The sequence below is a fragment of the Falco biarmicus genome, chromosome W (genome assembly GCF_023638135.1).
Source record: "Falco biarmicus isolate bFalBia1 chromosome W, bFalBia1.pri, whole genome shotgun sequence".
In the NCBI taxonomy this organism is placed as follows: Eukaryota; Metazoa; Chordata; class Aves; order Falconiformes; family Falconidae; genus Falco; species Falco biarmicus.
Window position 1 is genome coordinate 6,411,128 of NC_079310.1, and position 21,771 is coordinate 6,432,898.

The 21,771-nt window shown below is 42.6% G+C and overlaps 2 protein-coding genes, 1 long non-coding RNA gene and 3 other non-coding genes across 11 annotated transcripts in view; all 6 read right to left on the reverse strand.

Moving 5' to 3' along the window:
• Positions 1–11,163, reverse strand: part of LOC130142078 (uncharacterized) — a 28,003-nt gene extending 16,840 nt beyond the window's left edge. The window contains exon 1 of one of the 4 annotated variants that reach the window (XR_008819290.1): positions 10,970–11,163. This is a non-coding gene — a long non-coding RNA (uncharacterized LOC130142078). Of the gene's footprint in view, positions 1–3,460; positions 3,644–10,969 lie in introns of those variants that run through there. The other 3 variants (XR_008819289.1, XR_008819288.1, XR_008819291.1) reach the window with 3 other exon arrangements.
• A 3,113-nt stretch (positions 11,164–14,276) lies between these two features.
• Positions 14,277–17,626, reverse strand: CWH18orf32 (chromosome W C18orf32 homolog). The gene is made up of 3 exons (XM_056323524.1): positions 17,532–17,626; positions 15,571–15,823; positions 14,277–14,927 (listed from the first exon to the last, which is right to left on the reverse strand). The coding sequence occupies exons 2-3, from the start codon at positions 15,796–15,798 to the stop codon at positions 14,853–14,855; spliced, it is 303 nt and encodes a 100-aa protein (XP_056179499.1). The 5' UTR covers positions 15,799–15,823; positions 17,532–17,626; the 3' UTR covers positions 14,277–14,852.
• Positions 17,627–17,905: 279 nt separating this feature from the next.
• RPL17 (ribosomal protein L17) lies at positions 17,906–21,570 on the reverse strand. Of its 3 annotated transcripts, none has more exons than XM_056323520.1 (7): positions 21,455–21,570; positions 21,039–21,091; positions 20,911–20,951; positions 19,682–19,816; positions 19,281–19,379; positions 18,510–18,701; positions 17,906–18,001 (listed from the first exon to the last, which is right to left on the reverse strand). In XM_056323520.1, the coding sequence occupies exons 2-7, from the start codon at positions 21,076–21,078 to the stop codon at positions 17,954–17,956; spliced, it is 555 nt and encodes a 184-aa protein (XP_056179495.1). In that variant the 5' UTR covers positions 21,079–21,091; positions 21,455–21,570; the 3' UTR covers positions 17,906–17,953. The 3 variants fall into 3 exon arrangements, with proteins under 3 accessions (XP_056179495.1, XP_056179497.1, XP_056179496.1); XM_056323522.1 differs by lacking the exon at positions 21,455–21,570 and adding an exon at positions 21,338–21,438; XM_056323521.1 differs by lacking the exon at positions 21,455–21,570 and adding an exon at positions 21,162–21,184.
• LOC130142172 (small nucleolar RNA SNORD58) lies at positions 18,361–18,424 on the reverse strand. Its single transcript, XR_008819323.1, has one exon. It is a non-coding gene; the product is annotated as a small nucleolar RNA SNORD58 (small nucleolar RNA).
• On the reverse strand, positions 18,867–18,933 carry LOC130142171 (small nucleolar RNA SNORD58). The gene has a single exon (XR_008819322.1). It is a non-coding gene; the product is annotated as a small nucleolar RNA SNORD58 (small nucleolar RNA).
• LOC130142173 (small nucleolar RNA SNORD58) lies at positions 21,183–21,250 on the reverse strand. The gene has a single exon (XR_008819324.1). It is a non-coding gene; the product is annotated as a small nucleolar RNA SNORD58 (small nucleolar RNA).
• Positions 21,571–21,771: the final 201 nt, after the last annotated feature.

Below are 21,771 nucleotides of genomic sequence, written 5' to 3' on the forward strand. Positions count from 1 at the left end.
CACAATCGATGTCCATTTTCCCCATTTCACACTATTTCTCCATATCAATCCCCCCTTTTCTATCAAACTAAGTAAATTCTTTTACTTAAGCAGTCTTCCCGAATGATATAAAGCATCATACATAAGCGTTACCCTTTTAAACATTCTCCAAACCCACAAATATAATGGTTAGTATTAAGGAAATTCCTAAACTGATCAATAAGATCACAATGGGGTGTACCACAGCATTAAGAATTCCTGTTGCAGAAGGTGACCAGCCAAAGAGGTGACCAGCCAATGAGAGTATCCCACCAATTATGGTTTCCATCAGGAAATGATTTACATATTCATTACAATTCCGGGAATTCATTTACATATTCCGCTCCTGCACAATGTCCTTGAGGAGTGGTCGCCTGGGGGTCTTCAGGATGAAGATCAGGAGTCTTCCTCCAGTGAACCTTTTTTACCTTCTTGTTTCTGTGCAGACTCTGTTCCTCGATAGACTAATGAGCATGATTCAAATTCCTTGTTTAGGTAGCGTTATATACACAACACAAACTTAGGACCAGATGGCCCTTATAAAGATAACGAATCCAAGGACCTTGTGTCTAGTACATCTGTGGTGCTGACACTAAGGGTCTTGGTGTATTCATCATGTTGACAATAAGGGTCCTTGAACACCTCCCAACTTTGGATAATTATATATAAGCACATCATTTTCTAAAAAAGTAGTATACCATTCATCACTCATTGTACGTAGCTCATTATTCAATCCCCCCTGTTCTAAAAACTATCATTATGCTCTCTGATCATTATGCTTTCTGATCATTCTTCGACAGCACCAAACAGAACATTGAAGTAATAAGGAGTACGTAATTGCCAATCTATTCCCAATACTGTACTCACTTGTTGTACTACTTTGGCACAAAAGTGTGAGTCTCTATTGGAAGAGATTGTTGCCGGAACCCCAAAGCGGGGGATAATTTCATTTAACAATCCCTTCGTTACCTCTCTTGCTTTATTTGTTCAACAAGGAAAGGCCAACCTGAAAACATATCAGACATAACTAATAAATATTGGTACCCCCCTTTTCTTGGGAGTTTGGAAAATCAGCTTGCCACTGTTGTCCTGGATAATTTCCTCTACTAATGTTCCCTAGTTTTATTTTATTTGCTGTATTGGGATTATTGCGTAAACACATTTCATGTTGCCGAGTCACCTGTTTTATTACAGTATACAAGTTTCGCCCTTTCAATTTCTGATTTAGACTTTTATATAAAGTATCAGCTCCCCAATGCGTCTTATTAATAATAGGGCTGTGGTCCATATTAAATTGGATGGTACCACTATACGACCATCCCTTAAATAAGTCCACTTATTTATTTTTATTTTATCATTCATGTCCTGAATTACCTTTAAGTTTTCTTTAGAATAGTTTGGCTCCTGAACTGTACTTACAGTTTGGATTTTATCGACTGGTATTAAGGATAATTCCTCCTTTCCTACCTCCTCTGTTACTCATCTGGCCTCATGGTCGGCCAGGCGGTTTCCAATTTCCAAATCAGTGCCTCAATGGGCCATCTTATGTTCTTCCTTCCTGGATGACCCTCTTATAACAGAGGGGGCCATTCCTCACATCAAGGTCTGGCATGGCATATGTTCCCACTGCTCAACGCCTACTGGGTTGCAGCCAACAGCGGAGCTCAAGATTCTTCTTGGTGGCAAACACAGAGGCCAACCCAGTCTTGCCCTTGACTATGGTAGGAGGCACCTGACCAACCTTATTCCTTGTACTTCGTTGTCAATGCAGAGTTTCATCTGCACATCCCATAACAAGTCACTGTCATGGCAAAACACACAGATTTACATTAGTAGAACTACTACAGAGTGTATTTTATTTCAGTTTTTCTGCCAATATCCCCCACAGCGTTTGAGTGCAAAACGAGTAAGGAGCTCTATCCGCGTTTCCAACCTTGGGTGGCTAAGGCAGCCGGAGAAAAACAAAGTAAAAAACCAGTCACCATACCCACATTCCTTGAGCAGACATATACAATCACAATCGATGTCCATTTTCCCCATTTCACACTATTTCTCCATATCACTTACAGAACAGAATGAATGCATCTAACTTGAACTCAAATTTTGCTGTCTCAAAGGAAAAAGCTCACAACTCAGTGTATGCTACCTTTGAAATAAAGCCAACAAATACTAAAGTTATAGAATAAAACAGAAGAGAAACCAATTTGCATAATGTACAAGAATACTGGATCATCAGTTAGAAGTATAAGAAACAAGGTTCAGCTTGTACATGGACATCTCAGCCCTGCAGTCCTTGGTCTGCACGTGTCCAACTACCGCAGAAGCCAACAGCAATGCTGTTGGCCCTGGACTCATATTTTGGCTTCCCTGCACCTTTAAATGACTTAACAGTCATCCATTTAAACCTTTGTTTCTCAGAGTACAGACTGTTCAAGTCCACGTCTGCCTCTAGTTCCCATCCTCTGCTTGTGCTTTCCAGCTCACGTAAGGAGCAGCTCACTTGCTCCACAAACACCCAAGGGAGAAGAGAAACAAGAGGTAGCTGGAGCCCTGCTGGCAAATTCTTCCACCTTAACCTACAACTCTAGTTCCCACACCAGCATGCTGACTCTGCCTTAAATCTTTATCCTGTTCTCCTAAGACAAGTCACTATTCTCACAGCTTGCAGCCGCTCCCAAAGCCCCTCACTGAACCCATTTCCCCAGAAGTATGAGAGCAACGGGAACAGGTTGCAAGCTAGCTCTTGAACAAACATCTGCATACTTTCCAGACTTCCTGCACTATCCCAGTAGATTAAATTCTATTAAAACAAATCCTCCAAAATAAACAGTGCTTTAAAAGCAAGTTTCAGCGAAATATTTATTGTCTATTTTCAGAGTCAGCATCAAATTCACATTGCCCAAGAACGTGCCCACTTCTGTGGCCAAAGCCGTACTCTCAAGCAACAGGGAGAGTTGCTGGCTAGAATCCCTTGGGAGCTCTCCCCGAATCTCACCGCATAGCTGGCTCCTTCCAAACTGCAGAGAACATTTTTAATTCCACAGCACTTCCTCAAAGTGACAGGAAAAATAAGGCACTAGCAGATTTCTTTTTTTCCTCTAAATGAAATAAACATCAAGCCATTGGGATCTGTCAAAAGGATCCAATTGTTAGCTTGAGCCCTAAATACTTGTAGAGCTAGTTAGTAACTATGTGGACTTTGCAGGCTTTATCATTTGTGAGCTAAATCTTACAGCAATCAAATAAACATGCAGATTTTTCTCTCTCTGTTATATCCCAGGTTTTTTTTCCCCCCTCTCCTAAGAGCATTATATTCACTATACTCTTCTAAAGTGAAAAATCTCAGCATGTTCTACTGATACCTATTGTAGATGACCATACTTAGAAACAACATACAACAGGTATAATAAAACTAACCTAAGTTCCCGATGAAAAGAGTTACCTCAAAACTTGCTGCTCTGCAGTGACTTCATGATGCAGCCTGAGCACCTTGAGCTCCTACAACCTGAACCACAAGCCCAGCTTTAAATAAGACATTTCTAAGGAACTCCAGCCATCAGGTGACAGAGGAAACTAGTCTTTCATTCAGAGTTCATGAATATCCCACAGGTCAAACATCTAAAAAATAATTTAAAAAATTTTTAAATAATAATTTAGTTTCCTGGCATTTTAACAACAGTAACAGATTAACCCCAATGCGTTAACTTAGATGGTTACATGTCACCCATGATCTCCAACACATTTCCAAGACAAATGCTATTAAATAATACTAAGTTAAATTCCAGTCACCACCTTCAATCATTTTTAAACATGCTATTAAATAGCAGATGTGTTTCTTTTAGAAACAACTGCCTTTGCTTTTGATTAAGAGGCACTACTGCCGTGCCTCTAACACTCTACGCTGGTTGAAGCTGTAGAGGTTCAAGTCTTTAGACAACATAACAGGTTGGTCAGTATTTGGAACAATTGCCACAGTATTTAAAAAAAAACACCATCTAATCCTGACTTATCCATTATTTTCCCTAAACTTGACTTTCATTACAGCCCCCGCTGCACAGAGAAGCTGCTCCAGGGGATCCCAAAGTCACTTCAGAAGGCAAGGTTAAACAGATTCTGCTTCCTCATATGCTGAAGTGGGATAGCCACAAGAAACACCACATAATAGGAAATGCCCCTTCACTCCAGAAAAAGTCAGTCCTAATCCCAGCAGTAAATTGCCAGCGAAATCGTATTTTATTTTTTTTTTAAATACACTAAGTAAATGCATGGTTCATTAAAAAAAAGTTACATCTTCTCTTGAAAAGCAATCAATTAATTATTTGCTAAAAAAAAAAAATAACATACAGACACAATTTATTACCAAGTCATGTAGTTTAATACACAGTATTATTACCTCTACCAACAACCACCCTTTCCTTCTAAATAAACTGGGAACACCCCCAAAGAGTCATAGCCTGGTCTACAAGTGTCATGCTCTATTAAACCCAACATCTGTTCAGTCCCAGAACTTGGCATCACGATGCAGAAGCAGATGCTTCACAGCAAACACAAGGGAGTTTGTTTTGCACATTAGGACTCGTTCCAATCTCAAATAGACAGGGGCAGATAAATCCCAAGTTTACTGTCCCTTCTATAAGATTTTAATATTAATTATTAACAATGTTTACAAGAACATCATTTTCCCTCTTCAAGTTAAAATCAATTCAGCAATACATACATGCTGTGTCCGAGCTCATAACTAGAGGTACAGTATATGTACTGTTGAACTTGTCAAAAAACTTGTCATGCTCTCTAAGCCTTCTATTTAAATAATTTTAGACAAGTATATAGTTCCATTAAATATTAAATCTCCTACTGGTCTCACAACTTAATTGCCAGTGCTGACATTTTGCTAATCCACCCAGTATAGCCAGCTCCCCTTCCAAAACTATCCTTGCCATGACTGTCTGGCTGAATCTGCAGATGACCTGAATAGTTTGGGTTTTTTAAATGAGTACTGTACAGCGTAAGAATCTGAGACGGTCATGCAGATGATTTTCCCATGCCATCTGAGATCTGGTCTCTAGGTCAGGTCTTTAACACAACCATATGAAAATAAATAGAGCAGCAATATTATTATACATTTGAAAACCTAACAAAATTTCATTTCCATATATAACAGCACTTCGGTTACCTTTATAGTTTGCTGCTTTATGAACTAAAGTAAATGGACATTGTTTTCCTTTCAAGCAAAGCAGCCAATATCACTGTAAAGATGAGAACATGAGATGTAATGCTGCTTATTCAACTATTAGCAAAGCTGCTACACTGAGGTTTTTGGTTGATTCCTATTTGCATCCAAGAACTGTAGGTTTCAGACCATTTTTCACCCATGAGACATTAAAATGTCCCACAAAGTCCTAACATAAAAATTCCCACACAGTTACGAGACTACTGCACTACATATATAATTCTTTACACAACAGAAGACATATTAACAGTAGGTATTATACAGCTCCAGTAGTTGAATTTTACTGTCCATACAATATATTTAAATTCTGTCTACTCATTCATATTATAATAAAAGTCATACCTAAGGATCAAATGCTTTGTGGATTAAGTATCATACAGAACATACCTACACAACTTAACTGGTATCGCACCCATAGATAAAGAACAGTCTTAAAAAAACCAACCACCCTAAGTTACATCTTGTAGATGTATATTCACATGCAGGACCAGAGTTAGTGGTCTAAACCACACCAGTTATTGGTCTAAAGCAGCTGCACAGCCCTCAAGTTTGCTCGTGGAAAATAGTTGTTTAATGTGTTTCATCCTGCTTTACTAGAGCAGGGAAAGCTACAGTGAACCAGAAGCCCTGCTTCTTTTACAATCTTTAAGATCCTCAACTTTCTGCTCCCAGCAAATCAGCTTGTGCAGCTCACTAGCCTGTTTCTGTCACTGTCTCAATGCTCTGTCCTAGCTTATTCCCAAATTCAAGATTTTATTCCTACTAAAATATTCCTGTTTTCCATGCAAGACACAAAATATCTCAAAACGTGTCTAGGCACACTGAAAGGGAGGCAGTCAAACCAAAGACAACAGATCAAGTAAGTCCCAGCTGATCTGAGCAAGTGCTTGCATGTACTGCTTTAATCCTCACCCTTTCTGTACCTCGGCTTGGCTAAGCCTGTACCACGTTTCATCACATCCCAAAAACTGCAAAATATTCATGACATAAGAGACGTTATTTTTGTCCACCAGTAAACAACCACGCAGCAGGACACACAAGAAAATAAAAACATATGCCTAAAGAAAGTGTCACAGAATTGTACAGAACAATTTTCCAAGAGGGAAGTGAATTGGGTACCACACATACCCAAGGGGACTAGAAAAGGACTAACAGACCTTAAACTGTAGAAATGAGCACCGATACTGTAAAACCAAAGAGATTTTATTTCAGCAGCGAAACTACAGTTTCTCTTACCTACATAATCTCCAGTCGCTTTCTGCCCACTTCCAGAAAAGAAGCCAACAAACAGTAAGTAGACCTTACAATTCAAATCAGTTAGCTCTCCAAAGCATGCACTTACATATCTGAAAAGCAAAGTGACAAAGCTCCCTTTGAAAAGATGGCTTTCCAGTTTTCCTGGCATATTGTTTACTCTATTGCACTACTCCAGGAATTGTTTTGATGCTGTTAGTGAGGCTAAAAAACCAAATGAAAACCCCAAACCAAGAAATGTGATTTGATCTTTCTTCAAAGATAAAAAGCAGTTATACAGATATTTCACTCATACCAAGAGATCGTTCATTAGACTTCACACACACTCCAAAATGAGGTACAAAAGCATCAGAATTGGTTTTACCAATTAAATTGGTGAAATTTTACTAAACAAACCTAATGATGCAGAAATATATGGCAATAAGAATTCATGCTTGTAAAAGGGATCCTTAAGAAAAAAAAAATCTTTACAATCTTCATAATTTAGGAATTTTTGTCATTTTTCATCAGAGAAAAGCACCAAAATAACCTTTGTTTCTAAAGCATGTTAATCAGTCAAAATATTTCAGTTATAACTAAATGCCTGGCAACCATCAAATGCAATCAAACCACTATTAAGAATCCACCTTCTCTTCTACACCAGCCGCATATAACCAAGCGGCTAGGGAGATTTCAGAACGGAATAAATGCAGTCTTCATAACTACAAATTAAAAATGTTTCCTACTGTTTTTAAGTTAATGAATTATGCAGGAAAGACTGTTCTGCTCATTTCACTTTTCACTGTCCCCATTTGCAATTTTCCTCCCCTTTCCTACTGCATATATGGTGAGCACTCCTTCCTCCAATCCCCTTTACTCACACCTCTCTTCCACAATAAAAGTGTTCAGCCACATACAAGCACCAAAATTTTTTTTAAAAAAAACCAACCAGACAAAAACACACACCACAAGAAAAAAAATGTTTGTGCAAAGTAGGAGAAAGTCAAGATGTTTTTTGCAAAAAAATAAAACAGACAAGCTTTTAGAGAACCTTTGCAACCTGGGGGCAAACGCTACCCTTCATAGCTTTCTAGATATTGGTCAAATTCTCTATTTCTCCTCTACCCACTATTTTTCAGACTCTACCAATTTGATGGCTACTGTCTGGGGGCATGAAAGTCTCTGCCATATCTACAACCCTTTAATACATTTCTGCACCAGCACAGCACACTAACCATTTACCAGGTACCACAGTATGTTTCCTTAAAGCTCAATACCTTAAGGACAGATGTACTTTGACAACAATAAGAAATACACAATTATGAAGCAGTCCACAAAATGCTCAAATACAAGAAAAATAAAGAAAACCCCATCTTAAGGTCTTTAGATAGCTCTCAATATCAATTTTCTGACTTGTCCACTGTTTACTTGGCTAGATGAACACACACAGCATCTTTTTGGGTCCTCCTAGCCGGTAACTTGTTCTAGTGCCTTCCTCTTCTATAGCAAGAGCCTGAACAAAGCAGCACTGCAGTGACATTAGTACAGTCCTTAGAGGTTCCACTGAAGCCTAGAGTCTTGCACATAGCAGAAGTGATTAATCTTGATAGATTTACTGCAGGCAAAGAAGGCCTCTCATAGGGAAGGCAAACAGCAGCTGAAAAAACTACTGATGATATACTATGTTTTCTGTTCCAGTTCCTTTTCCACATGCATTTTACGTGGGAGCCAATCGTCAATAAAAGCCTAATTCTGAAGAGCACAATCTGCTTACTTCACATCCCATCTACAGGACACTTGTCCTGCTCACAGCTGAAAAAGGAGTTTTTCAAGACCTTCTTAGGTAGCGTATTTCAAGCAGAAGAAATCAAATGTGAGCAAGCCCAGACACTGTGGTCATTGACCAAACTGCTCAACAAGAGATGCTATAAATCACCTTTGTCTTTGCCAGTTCACCCAACGGCAATGCCATAGTTTGCTGATTTTTAATAAAGTGTTCTGAAAGGGAGGTGACAGAAAAATAAAAAACTAAATTCTGTAAGTAAGACCAAGATGTACAGCTTGTGTATTTTCTCAGTGCCATCACAGGAACCTAGCACACATTTTCTTTCATTCTTTATAATAACATATAATCACTAACCAACAAGTTACTGTTGCGGCGATAAAATCTACTACAAATTTTGATCCCAAAGGAGATACCTGCTTGCTTATGTCAAAATATTTTATTTCAGATGAATGACTAGTCACCTTCACAGCCTTGTCCTGAACTGGAACTACTGACTCATGGCAGGGGAGGCAGGGCTTGCTCAAACTGTCTTTCTGTAAAGTTACAAGAGATCAAAAAAAAGCCTGATGTAAAAACGCCATTCCTTTTAACTGTTCCAACCTTTTGCCCCAGAAGAAAAACATCTGATACACAGTTCTCAAAAATATGAAAATGTTACATTACAGCACTGGACACCAATAAGCAAATCTATGCTTGTGGTGAATGATAATCTTGTTTTGAAGACTCCCCATTTCACTCTCAGACATAAATAAAACTTGCCTAATGTCCAAAGCGATGTTTCAAAAAAAAATTCAACTACCTTTTAAGCTTCAAAGAGATACTCAGATGCTCATTAAAAGGTCTGCGGGTTTTTTAATACTGGTATATTTCACTATATTTCAATAGTTATACAATTATTCTGGCATCTGTACTCTTCCCACAATTGGGTATTATGCATATTTTTACGACAGAGCCATTTGTCTCTGCTTTAAATGTTTCCTACTGCTAGAAATCTATCTACAACATAAAAAATGCATGTTGTACAGAAGGCCAAATCTGGTTTGTATATATCCTTAGTTTTAAATTATACTGCACATCATGATTTATATCGCCTACCTCCAGGGTCTACTGCAAATGAAATTATACTTGCCAAAGCGTGCAATTCCTCCAAGGAGCAACAGGCTTTCCACTCTAGAGCAGGGGTCCTCAAACTACAGCCAGCGAGCCGGATACAGCCCCCCAGGGTCCTCAATCCAGCCCCCGGTATTTACAGACCCCCCTGCCGAGGGTTTGGGGGGGAAACCAAGCAGCTGCAGATGACTGCCTGCCACTTCATCCGCGTGCCGGCCCCCTGGTGAAAAAGTTTGAGGACCCCTGTGTCTAGGGAATACACTTTGAAGAAATACAGTTATCATCTTTAGGCATCTACTTTGACAACAGTTCATCAGCAACCAAACAGAATTTACTTTTAGTATCTTCTGTTAGTCATCAGCATGTTAAAAACACCCTGTGATCTTCCTACTCATCTGGTAAAAATCAGTGGAAGCAGCAGAACCATCTAAAGACTAGCATTAATTTGCTATAAATACTTTTATATCGAATTTATCACAAAATACTAAGCGCTAGAAGCTGTGCTAGTAAAACGTCAGCATAGGACTGGAAGAGGAGGAGCTGATGGTTGCTTCAGCCAGGTGAGAGTGCCGAGTAGGGTCCATCGCTCCCTGGGCTGTCCACAGGCTTCTGATGATGCAGCTGCAGCACGAAGAAACAGCCCAAGGGGAGGACAGGAGGCAGCCTTCTTGAGCTCCCGGCCATCTGAAGAGCACCAACACTTTTAAAGTCACCCCAACTAGAGCAACTTCAACAGTTTTTACTTGAGAATTGACAATATGGGGGATTGCACAGCCCAGTGGCCTGCATTAGGAAACTGGACCCAACCACCCGGGAGCTTTGTTCCACTGCTCTGCACTCAGAAAGTGCTCAATGCAGGAAATATTAGCAGTCTGCTTACTTCTACAAATACCTCAAACGATTACAACTGCAGCCCAGCATGGGATAATGACACACACAAGGAAAGAAACGAGATTACAGCTTGATGAACCAGCTACACTCAACACAAAGTATTAAAAAAATAATAAATAGTCTTTGGCACAAAAGCACACAAGACAACACCTGATGTCAATTAAGATAAAAATACTCTTTTTAAGTAAAGCATTTTCCACTCTCCATAAACACCACCCTTCAGAAGTATGAAAACAAACCAGCCAGAGTAACCCGGAGGCAGCATGAGCCTGAGCATACCCGTTACCCTGCAGCAACCACCCAACACCATAAAAAACCCTCTGATTCACCAAATCAGAAGGGAAAATAAGCCATTTTACAGTCTTTCCATTATTAATAAATGTCATTAAGAGTACAGAACAAGGAAGAGAGGTACGACCCTCTCTCGTTCGGGTTCTGACCGCCTGTGAAGGAGCGGCGGGCACCGCTCAGGGCCCTGGAGGGACCCCAAAGCCTTAACAGCGGGTAGCGGGGCGGGACGGAGGGGGGGGGGGGGGGGGACGCGCAGCCCCCAGCCCGGGCGGGGACATAGCGGGGCCAGGGCCCCAGCAGAGCAGCTACCCGAGCCGGCGCTGAGGGGAGCCGGGGCAGAGCCACTGAGGTACGCCCGCTCACTCACCCACCGACCGACCCTCGCAGGTACCGCCGCGGCCCCCGCTTACCTCGTCAGCGGCACCGCGCCACAATGACGTTCGGCAGGAAGCGACCAGTACGGGCGTCTCAACCCGCCAAACCGGGAGAGCTCCCGCCACGGGGCCGCCCAGCCCGTTCCCCTCAGCGGGCCCGCGCCCCTCCACCGGCTCCCAGCCGCGCGCCGCGGGGACACTGCCGACGACCCCCATCCACTTCCCGCGTCGCCAACGCGCCGCAGGGCATAGGCGTGCAGCGCCGGCAGGGGCTGAGGGCGGGCTCCGCCGCGGGGCACGCCGGGAAGTGCAGTCCGCTATGAGGCGACCCAGCCGCCGCTGCCGCTCCGCCGAGTAGCGGCCTCCTGCCGGTAAGAGGCCTCTCTCGAGAAGGTGGGGAGGCTGGGGACACAGGCTGGCTACCACAGCCCCTGTGGCCCGCCGTTCGTCAGTAAGGCGTGAGGTAACTGGAGAAAGTTGGACCAAGTGACTGAGGGAGGAAGGATTTAACGCCACGGTCCTGCTTAGTGCATTGCTTGTGCCTCTGGTAACCTCCATCTCTGAAGTGGAAAATACATGCGTTGCTACATCTAGCTACATATCAATACATGTATTCATAGCATTTCAAAGAACTCATGTTTCAAATACAACAATGAAAGAGAGCTACAGCACTATGATCTCAAAAGGTTTCCAAAGCAAGAGAATCACTGTGGCAAACATGGTCTTCTAGACCATTTCAATTAAACTACTGCAGTTGTGTTCACTGAAAGGCAGAAATAATGGCAGTCTGTGAAACCCAAAATATGATTTGGTTCAGTAAGTGTGAAATGTGTTCATTTGATTCGTGTCAATATAGAACAATGCTAGGACCGCATGATGAAATGTAACCTTCTGTCTTACATACCCTTGTATAACCACACGCTTAAGAAAAACAGAGTGATCAATGTATATAGTTCCTGTATCTTGCAAAGAACATCTGGCTACATAGCTAGTTCCTGTATCTTACAAAAGACATCTGGTTACACACCCTGATATGCTGGCTAAAACTGGCTTGGCTGCTAACCGCACAGTGTTAAGTAAGAGAAGTTTACAGGGCGCATGCGTAAAATCTAGGGTCATCCTAAGGGTGAGCCGAGGAAGACTGCTGACTTCATCCACCGACCACCAGATAGGAGTTAAGACAACCCTCGGAGATAGAAAGAGCATGCGCCATGAAGTACATGCCTATTCCAAGGATCCATTTACATAAACCAACCCTTTCTTAGAAATAGCTATGAATATGTATTAGTTTAGGAAATATAAACCAAAAATAAATCTTGTACAGTGCGCATCTTGGTGGAGCGGAGACTCCCGGCGCACCCAGTGCTGTTTGCTTGCCTCTATTTGCTTAATAAAATGCAAACTTTGATTGCAATCCTATTTTGGGACTAAGTCATTTATCACAGTAAGCATGTTCTATCAATCAAGAAAACTGCACAAGAAAGATAATCCCTTCTTTCATGTCTCAAGCAGTTTAATGAAACAGAATTAGTTCTCATTGATGGCAATTTAGTTAATCTAAATCTAATTTAAATTTCATTTCCTTTACCTGCAGCCTCTGAAAAGACTGTTCTTTCAGCAGTAATGTTCTGCATTGTACAGAGGTGAAGAAGGAATGACTCTGAGAACTGAACCTCAGCAGCATGCCCAACAGCACCCAGAGGCCTGGGGCGTGACTGCTACATTTGGGTAATAACAGCATATTGTAATCCTGTCGTTAGATCAGCTTTGTGGATAGAATTTAATTGTGCTCTACAAACACATCTAAATAAAGATCATTTTGCACAAAATTCATTATCAGTTTAGACATCCTTAGAGGCTGATCATGTTCTATTTAACTTGCCAGAATTTCCTTTGCTTGCAGAATCGGGTCCATCAAAATGATCGGCATCATAAAACTTTCTCAGCTTTTATTTAAGAATATTTTGCATGTAGTTGCTGGTTTTTAAAGATGTATTTCAATTAAGTTTAAGTCCTTGGCATCCAGCTACCTCTGCAAGCCATCACACGTCACATTTAGACCTTCCCATAAAGAAAAAATATTTTAAATTAGTAGATTTCAATGATAATTTTTCAAATATTTTCACATATTGATTTCTTCATTCTTCCTCAATAGTATTTAAACAAAACCAGACAGTGTTAATGCTGAAGATCTCAGGACTAGATCTGCAGAAGTACTTTGGCCCCTGAGGATGCCTACTCTGCAATTTTCTATAAGTCTTCAGTGTACACGAAGCTGCTACTCAATCTAGTAAATTCTGGTATATGTCTATCTGTCATCATTAGGTGCCCAAGTCCTTTTGCAAAGCTTGCTTTTAGTGAGTAACAAACATGGAAATTTTCTTAGTTAAAATTAATTTACTTTATATAACTTGTTTTCTTACATGGGGATTTCCTTAATTTCTGTCTACTTATTTTTCTTGAACAAGGCCTTGTGCACTTCTTTCCATCCCAGCAGATGATCTCCCTGCCCAGGCTCAGGCAATTCTTTTGCTTTCACCTGATTTTTTGCTATTCACAACACAATAGGATTATTGACCTAAGCTTGGAAAAGAATACAAACAGAAGAGCTGCAACACAAATCTCCTGCCAGGACTTCCCATGAAGTGCCTCATTCAGGGAAGTCTTGTGATGTAGATTACTCACCTTACTGTATAACTGCAGCTCATACAAGTACTGAAACACATTCCAGAAAGCACAGAGATATAATTTTACTCACATTATCTGCCCGTTTTGCTTTTTGCAGTCTTTTCAGTAAGCCTGGTGTTTAAATATGGTGCTGGCACACAGCTAGAAGCCTAGTGCAGCCTGCAGTCTCATTTACTATACAGTTTATTTTCCACGTTACTGTCTGATGCATTTCCTTGTGTAATATCCTAAATAACTCAAAATAATTAATTATGTAACTTTACAAACTGCATACATTTACAAATTAAAGGAGCCCCAGTACAGCTCTTGCTCTACTTTTCGTCATGTTCACAGCTGTTAGAGGTGAATATAAGACTCCAAAACTTGGGCCTGTTTATGAGAAGCCCAACATTTTCAAATGGCAGCTAAAGCTACCTGCCCTGGGACAGGAAGCACAGAAGGGACAATCTTTTCATCAATGCTTACAGTGTAAGAACACATACATTCAGCTTCAGAAGTGCAAGAAATCTTCATTTCTATAGCTATCTGAAAGATGCCATGCATGACCTCAGTTCTAGAGTGACTTTCTCTGGTGGTTTACTCCTTTCTCATTGCAAGGTGATTTCAGACCCCCAGAAGTTCCCAGCTTTCAGATTCAGAGCATGAACTTTGACAGTAGTGGTAGCAGAGGAATTTATTGTTTAGGGTGAGGTGGGGATTGATTGGTTTAGAAAACCCAACCCACCACAGCAACAATTACATCCACCTTTTCCCAGGTGAAGTTCTGATGGATAGGGCAGGATTTGGTGTAACAATATGGGTGAAATATCCAAAGATATGGAGACAAAAACGATCATAAACTAGCATGGCCACTTTCCCTCACTTCTGCTTTCCAATCCCCATCTTCTCTACTACACGATCCACACAACATCCGTGAGAAGTTACAGGAGTGCAGTTAGTAATGTTATCCAAAGATAGATTTACTCATAAGTTATTTAACCTAAACTGTAATCACACCAAATAGGTTATAGATGAAAAGTAGTTCCAGTGAGGAAAATAATATAAAATAGTTGAAAACTAAAGTTCTTTAAGAAATGTGCTAGCTGCCATTTTAGTGGCAAAAGAGAGCCTCTCCTGTAAGTGATAAGGGTTTTTATTCAGCTAACGTGCAAAGAAAAAAGTCCCAAAGTGAGAGAAACATCACCAGTTCATATTGGACACAAGGGAATAAAAACCTTAGGAATTAATTCCTTTAATCCGTTTTCTTGTCAGAAACTTCTGTGGATCTCTTTACGGCAATTCCATTTGCAACGCCATTGCTTTCAAACTGCAAATAAAAGACAGCATCGTTCATGGGATGACAAAAAAGGACTACACATTCAAAACAGTAACAGCTGAAAATGGCTTTTACAAGCCAGGCCAGTGAAGATCTGTGAAGAAATCTGCAGCGAGAGCCAAAGTGGTGGTGTCTCTCTAGATTTACACATAATTATTGCTTTAGGGCAGGATGGGGGAATGAGGGCAGAGACAACATACACAAATCTTTACATTTTGTTAGAAGAGATAAATAATAAATGCACTCTTTACACACACTAAACATTTTTTGCCATTATGAGTGGCAGAGCTGGCTGAAGAGTGGGGTTTTTTTTAATCTTGCTTCACATATCTGGTGTGATGTACCAATTATTTGACTTCTTCCTTCTCTGAAAGAACAGCCAGTCATTAAAAAAACCCCAGAAATTAACAGTTCCAGCAAACAGGTGCAATTCTCTATCCTTCCATGACCTACCAGAAGCTGTCTTGAAGTATTTCTTGCTGGCTTAGTACCAGCAACTTCCTTTCGTAAGAAAATAGCCACAAAAACATCTGTAAAAACACTCAACTATTGACTCATTTGTGGTGCCCACCCCAAACTACTACTGGGTGCTTTATCTGGAGTTTCCCTGATTAGCTAAATGCATTAATCTTACTTTATAAATGGCAGGTTTGTCCTCCTGATTTCTTTTCATGGCTGAAGGTGCCTGTGGGTTTCCAGTGCTGCCTCCTTGACCTTGTTTTGTGGCTGTTGTTTCTTGCATGGCTTTCTTGGGCCATACACGCTTAATGAAAGGTGCGATAACAGGATAGATATATGGCTCAAGGAATTTCTTGTAGACCCAGAGGAGAACTGGAATGACAATACAGGGAATGCACACCATGGCTTCCTCTTGTTCTGCAACAAAGCTGGTGAGGGAAACAAACCAACAAGTTAGGATGACAGCGTTTGCATGCCACGAACTAAGAAAACAGACTTAAATAATGAATATAGATTGCAGTTGATATTCAAATGTGAAAGATTTTTTAATTATATATTAACTGTTAAAGTTTCAAAAATGCTGTGTGTTCCAGTGTTTTAAGTCCTGAACAAAGGAAATGTTCTCAACATTTTAACAAAAGAGGAGTTTGCTATTAATTTGTCAGTCCTACAGCAGGAACTCAGAAAAACAAGTTAATAAATAAGCATTTTTGCTTAAATCACACAAAAACGGTTTAAGCAGCGAGCCGCAGATGTTAGCCCAGTTCTTACTACACTATAACAGAGGGTCCAAAAGGTTTATTTTTCTCATTCTCTATTTATTTAAGGTGAAATGAAATGGCAGGACTCCAATCCATCTAATGCCCTGCTACCACTGAAGGGCAGGGCCGCGGGAGAGGGAAAGAGAATCCTAGACAGGGTTTGAGAAAAGGAGAATATAGGTGACTTCCTTCCTCCTGCACAGGAGGAATCACTTGATCCCACACCAATCCCAGACAATTGGCCAACCTATTAGAAAATTAGTCCTTCCCTCTCTCCAAAAACGGCAGCCTGAAGTCTGCAAGGAAAAAAATAAGTCGAAAACCAAAGCACAGGGGCAGAAAGGTGCAACTGGGAGAGGAATTAAGTAGGATTAGAGCTGTGCCTTTCAGTGCTGATAAGCAATAAATTAAGATACACTCTGCCCTTCACATTCCTCCTTTCTGGGCTGCTGACACCTGAATTCTTAAGTTAACAAGCAAAACAAAAGCTTTCTGGGATGGAGAACGAAGACACATTTGTTTGGGATCAGAGTTTCAGGGTTTGGGATTTTTTTAGACTATCCTAAAGATTTTTTATAGCCCCAGGCTCTGTGGAACAACTGAGTATTAATATAGTAAAATACAATTTATTATTTTCTTCTGTGATTTGGCGATGCTGCCCTCTGGTTAGCAGGGAGTTAATTTTTTTGGGGGAAAAGAAAAAAATTAGTAAAAGGGCAAATGGTCACATTTTAATAGCAAGCTTATTTCTTTGTGATTCGAGCTTTTGTTTCTCTCTGTAAGCCACCATATGTGACGGTCATTAGAGAGAACATGCATGACATCGCAAATTTAAGCACATTTGGTCTGTTTGCTATGTTTCACTCACTCATTAGTCAACTATTATGGAAACGGGGGAAAAAAAGGCTACAAACACAAAAGGGTTTGGGTTTTTTTTCCTCCTCTTCATAAAGGATGACCTAGTCTAGAAGAGCCGATTTATGTAATAATTCTAATTCTGTTTCCCTGTAAGCCAGCGTTGAGACTTAGAACCTTCCCCAGCAGCCGGGCCAGTCTCCCCGGAGTATGGTAAACGACAGCGACGCTTCCCCTTCCCGGTGACACAAAGACCGGAGCTCAGATATCTTCAGAATCGTTGAGGTTCTCCCAAACACGCGCTGACACTAACGTGCCCCACACCGCAACATGAACCGTGATACTCCAGGCCTTGCCCCGGCCGCTCCCGGTTAACGGAGCCGCTACGGCCACAGAGAAGGGCAGCGAACGGCGAGGCGAGGCCGCCCGGCAGCCGCTTCCAGCCGGGCAGCCGTGCCCGGGCACCGACAGAGCGCGGAGGGGCCCTCAGGGGCGCAACCCGGCCCCGCCCTGCACTCACCTCACTCGCCAGCGACCCAGCGCCGTTACCGGCTGCCGCAGCACCGGAAACGCCCCCCAGCTTCCGGTTAGCCTCGCCACCAATGGGAGGCAGAGGGGCGCGCGTCACGTGGCCGCACGCCCCTCCCCCGCCAGTCCCCCGGTGCCGGCGGTACGGGCCCGACCGCAGGGCCCCGCAGACGAACGGCTCGCTCCGTTTCAAATCCCCTCGCTTTACCGCCGAAGGACACGCGCCCGCCAGCAGCAGCCCACACGGTGGAGCTACACACCTCCCCCTGCCCGCCGCAGCCCCGCGTCAGGCGCCGGCGGGCCTGAGACTGAGCAGAGCTGCCGGCACTACCACCAGCAAAAGCCTCGACAGACCAGAACACACACAAATTTTTAACTTTATAATTTTATTTAAGTACACCTCTTATAGTAGAATTATTCCCGAGCCATAAGCTTTTGCTTCTTCAGCTTCTTTTGGGATATCTGAAAAACAAGAGATGAGAACAGCGTTATATCTACATCTTCCCAAAGCACCTTACAACCAAGCTTACAGGCACCTTTTAGAAAGTAGTACCAGGAATTGCTGGAAATTTCTTCGCCTGTTTGCAAAACGATCACCCTTGCATGTAAGGCCACTGACTTACAAGTACTACATTGCTTAGAGGCAGTCAACTCTAATTTTATCCTAACAGCTCACACCACTGTGCACACAGGAACCACAGGGATTCACCACGACTGCCCTGAGGGAGGGCAGAACAAACCACCCGGGCAATAGAAATCACCAAGGGGTGTTTCCCCCCGCCCCCAAGTCCTCAACGTTTTCTTTACAATAAATATTGAGGTTTGTCAGAAATAACTTATTTTCATGGGTATTCCAAAGGTGTCCTAAGATAGTCATCACAGCAACCCTTCCAGTTGAAAAACGCAGTTCTTAACACTCAGATTTCTTGACAGTGACACTAAAGAGGACTAAGGATATGATGCTTGGCACCTTTTTCTTTTGAGCAACTTCTTCCTCTGGCTTGGGAACGATCTGCTCCTTCTCAGTGAGGATCATCTCGATGTGGCAGGGAGAGCTCATGTAGGGGTTGATCCTACCGTGGGCTCTGTAGGTGCGCCGGCGCATTTTGGGAGCCTTGTTGACCTGGATGTGCTCAATGACCAGAGAATCCACATCAAGACCCTACGGGGCAAGGGGAAATCAAACTTGTGAGTTTTCAAATACAACAACAAAACAAACAAACAAGTAAATAACAACCCCTGGCAAATAAAGCAGTTGAGCATGGCAGGAGTCAAGAGAAACACAAGCCACTCTTCCACATTTCACAATGAATTTTCAACGATGCCAATGGCTCAGAAGGAATTATCTTTTCATGGTTATTCCAAAGGTGTCCTAAGATAAGTCATCACCACCATCGAGGTTATCAAGTTAAACACAGAGTGTATTACAAAGATACAAACTGACCCAAGAGCCCACAGATTTCACTTTGTAGGTTTTAAGAGCTCTAAACCACATTTATTCTAAACAGCTGATAACCACGCACAAACTAGCTCCCTGTGAAAAATTCTTACTCACATTTTAACTCAACCCACACACACAAAGCCTAATTCTAACTCACACTAATGGTACACCTCTATACAACTCAGCTTCATCAACAAAACAGGCCTTATCTGGCCCTCCACATTAGAGACACAGAGTTTGGAGTGCTGAGACATAGCATGACATCAATTCCTTACATTTAGTAACATCTACACAGCTTACCTTGAGCTCAGCGTTGCTCTCTGCATTTTTCAGCATGTGCAGCAAGAACTCGGCGCTCTTCTTGGGCCAGCGTCCCTGTGTCCAGCCCCACTGCTTGGCCTACAAGAAGAAAAGGGTTGGGGTTTTGTGCCAGTACAGCACAACTTGCCCTTTACATACCGTTAAGGTGCTGCTACATCCCCTTTTATTAAGGCTGCATACCAAAATAATTAAATTTGATCAATAACTTGACGGTCAAGTAGATGCAATACTTGCTGCACTGGAATTAAGGGTAGCTCTTTCCTGCTTACATTTTAATACATTATCAGTGATAATGAAACTACTCTCCACGCCATGTCAACATCATCTTTCTCTCTCAAGCAGCCACATTCTCCATCCCACATTTTCACCTTGGACCTCACCTGGGCGCATCTACCGACTCCCCCGTTGTAGCGACGGAAGGAAACACACTGCTTCTTCAGGGTGACATCCTTCAGGTACTTGGTGGCCTTGCGAATGTGCATGCCCTTGATGGCCTGGGCAGTCTCTCGAGTATTCTAGCAACACAGAGTTCCTATTAACACATCTCTCCAAGTTACAACGCGAGTAAAAGCGCTCCTCTCTCTTCCCTGGATCCTATTCTTTTTGTTACAAACTCAGTTTAAAAGAAGCACTCACAGAAAAAAAATAAAATTAAAGAATGAAGAATAATTAACAATACTTTTTTGGGTTACGCTACCTACTTTTCTAACCCTCAGCATGTCTTCCTTTCCTGAATTTGCATCTCTAGCATATCTTTCTTTTTTTACCTGATGGCTATATCTTTCCAACCAGCAAAACAAAGAACTTTAAGTATTTATACTTTTCGTAGCTCCTCTTTGGCTGCTAATCCAAAAAAGCGGGAACCCAAAGGATAAATTCCTTCTAAAATGTCACATATGGCACCTCAGAGGAAGCAATGAGAAAACAAGCTACAAAAGCAAGCTATGCACAATGTAACTATCTCTGCAAGGGAATTATAAAGGGGAGAGAACAGGCTCAGAAAGAAAAATCAGAGATGAAGTATCAGTGCTTAAAGCAGCACACTAAATGCAAAAGTAATTATAATCCTACCCAAAACTAACCAAAATAAGTGAAATCTCTCTCCACCTGCATTATATACCGCCTAGCAGTAAAGCATTTGCTCAGCTTTGGGTTTGTGGTTCACTCAACGTGTCCTGAATTCAAGCTACACCTTTCCCAGAGAAACCTGTGCCCCCATGACCACTGCCCCTGTCATGCTGAAAGGCAGCACAATTGGACAATCTCGACGTTCCTTTCAAACAACCACAGAATTAGACAAGTTAAACAACTCTCTCATCTAACACTGGCCTGATTCCTCCTACTAAATTCACTGCAACTATTTTCCCACTGTATCTTATTATCTATATTAGACAGAAAGTGCTATACGATACATCATCTTGGCTTTGATCCTGGGGATGAAAACAACCATTACAAGCAGCTAAAGCAAACGTGGGCCATAACCAAGCTCCCACCCTTAAGTAACTACGTAAGACACAGAAAAGTAAATACACTTCCTGAAAAAAAAAACAAAACCAAAAAAAGCAGTATCAAATGAATTTGCATTTCCTACAACACGCACACGACTTACCTTGAAATGCACCCGTAGGTTGGATCCCCGTGACTTGCATGCTGCAGAGAAAGAAGACTAACTTTTGTAATTAAAACCTCAATGGCTTTAGGGACGTCCTACGCGAACGCTCACGAAAAACAACTCACATTTCGTAGGGTTCTCCGGATCTAGCGAGTAGCGCACCATTTTGGGAGCTCAGCTGCAAAAAAGCAATTAAAAACCCCACCAATATGAAGCTTCTAACACAGAACATGGATCGTTCCCCTTACCGCCGACAGCCGACTGAAGGGGCTGATCAGAAGTTACACTTTCTTTTCACAGCTTGATCCAAAGGTGTCCTAAGAAAGACCTCACTCTGGGGCCTGCCTCCACCTCACCGCCGCCAGCCACCCCCAAGCTCCGCCATCGCCATCCCACCCTCCCCCTGCGCCAGCCCCGCAAATACCGAGGGCGTCCGGGGAGGCGGACCGAGCCCTCACCCCTTCAGCACCTCCCCAAGGCGACCGGGGCGGGATGAGGCCAGATAGGGCCGGCTGCCCGCCCGTCCGCTATGGCTGCTCACCTCAGGGCGGCGGCGGGGAAGAGGGTGCCGCCCAGCTCTCGCGAGAGCGCCGGCGGAATCTGGGCCAGGGAGCGTCGCGGAAGCGCGGCGCCGAGCGTGGGACAGAGGGTGGCCGGAGGGACCGTCGGGCAAGCGAGAGGCCGGTCAGGGCGGCACAGCCTCGCGTGCGGGTATGAGATTGGAAAAGAGAACGTTCCCGTGCGCCGGCCGCGTCCTCCTTCCGGCGTGCGGGAACGTGAGGGCAGGCAAGCACCGCTGCGGGGCTCCCCGCAGCCCCGGGTCTACCTCCGCAAAATGGCGGTGGGCCCCCTGCTGTG

Coding starts and splice junctions, on each gene's coding strand:
- CWH18orf32 (XM_056323524.1), bottom strand. CDS start 15,798: ATGGTGTGCATTCCCTGTATTGTCATTCCAGTTCTCCTCTGGGTCTAC. Junction 14,928..15,570: donor ACAAACCTGCCATTTATAAA/GTAAGATTAATG, acceptor TTTTATTTGCAG/TTTGAAAGCAATGGCGTTGC.
- RPL17 (XM_056323520.1), bottom strand. CDS start 21,078: ATGGTGCGCTACTCGCTAGATCCGGAGAACCCTACGAAAT. Junction 19,817..20,910: donor ACCTACGGGTGCATTTCAAG/GTAAGTCGTGTG, acceptor CTGTGTTGCTAG/AATACTCGAGAGACTGCCCA. Junction 18,702..19,280: donor AGAGCAACGCTGAGCTCAAG/GTAAGCTGTGTA, acceptor CTTGCCCCGTAG/GGTCTTGATGTGGATTCTCT.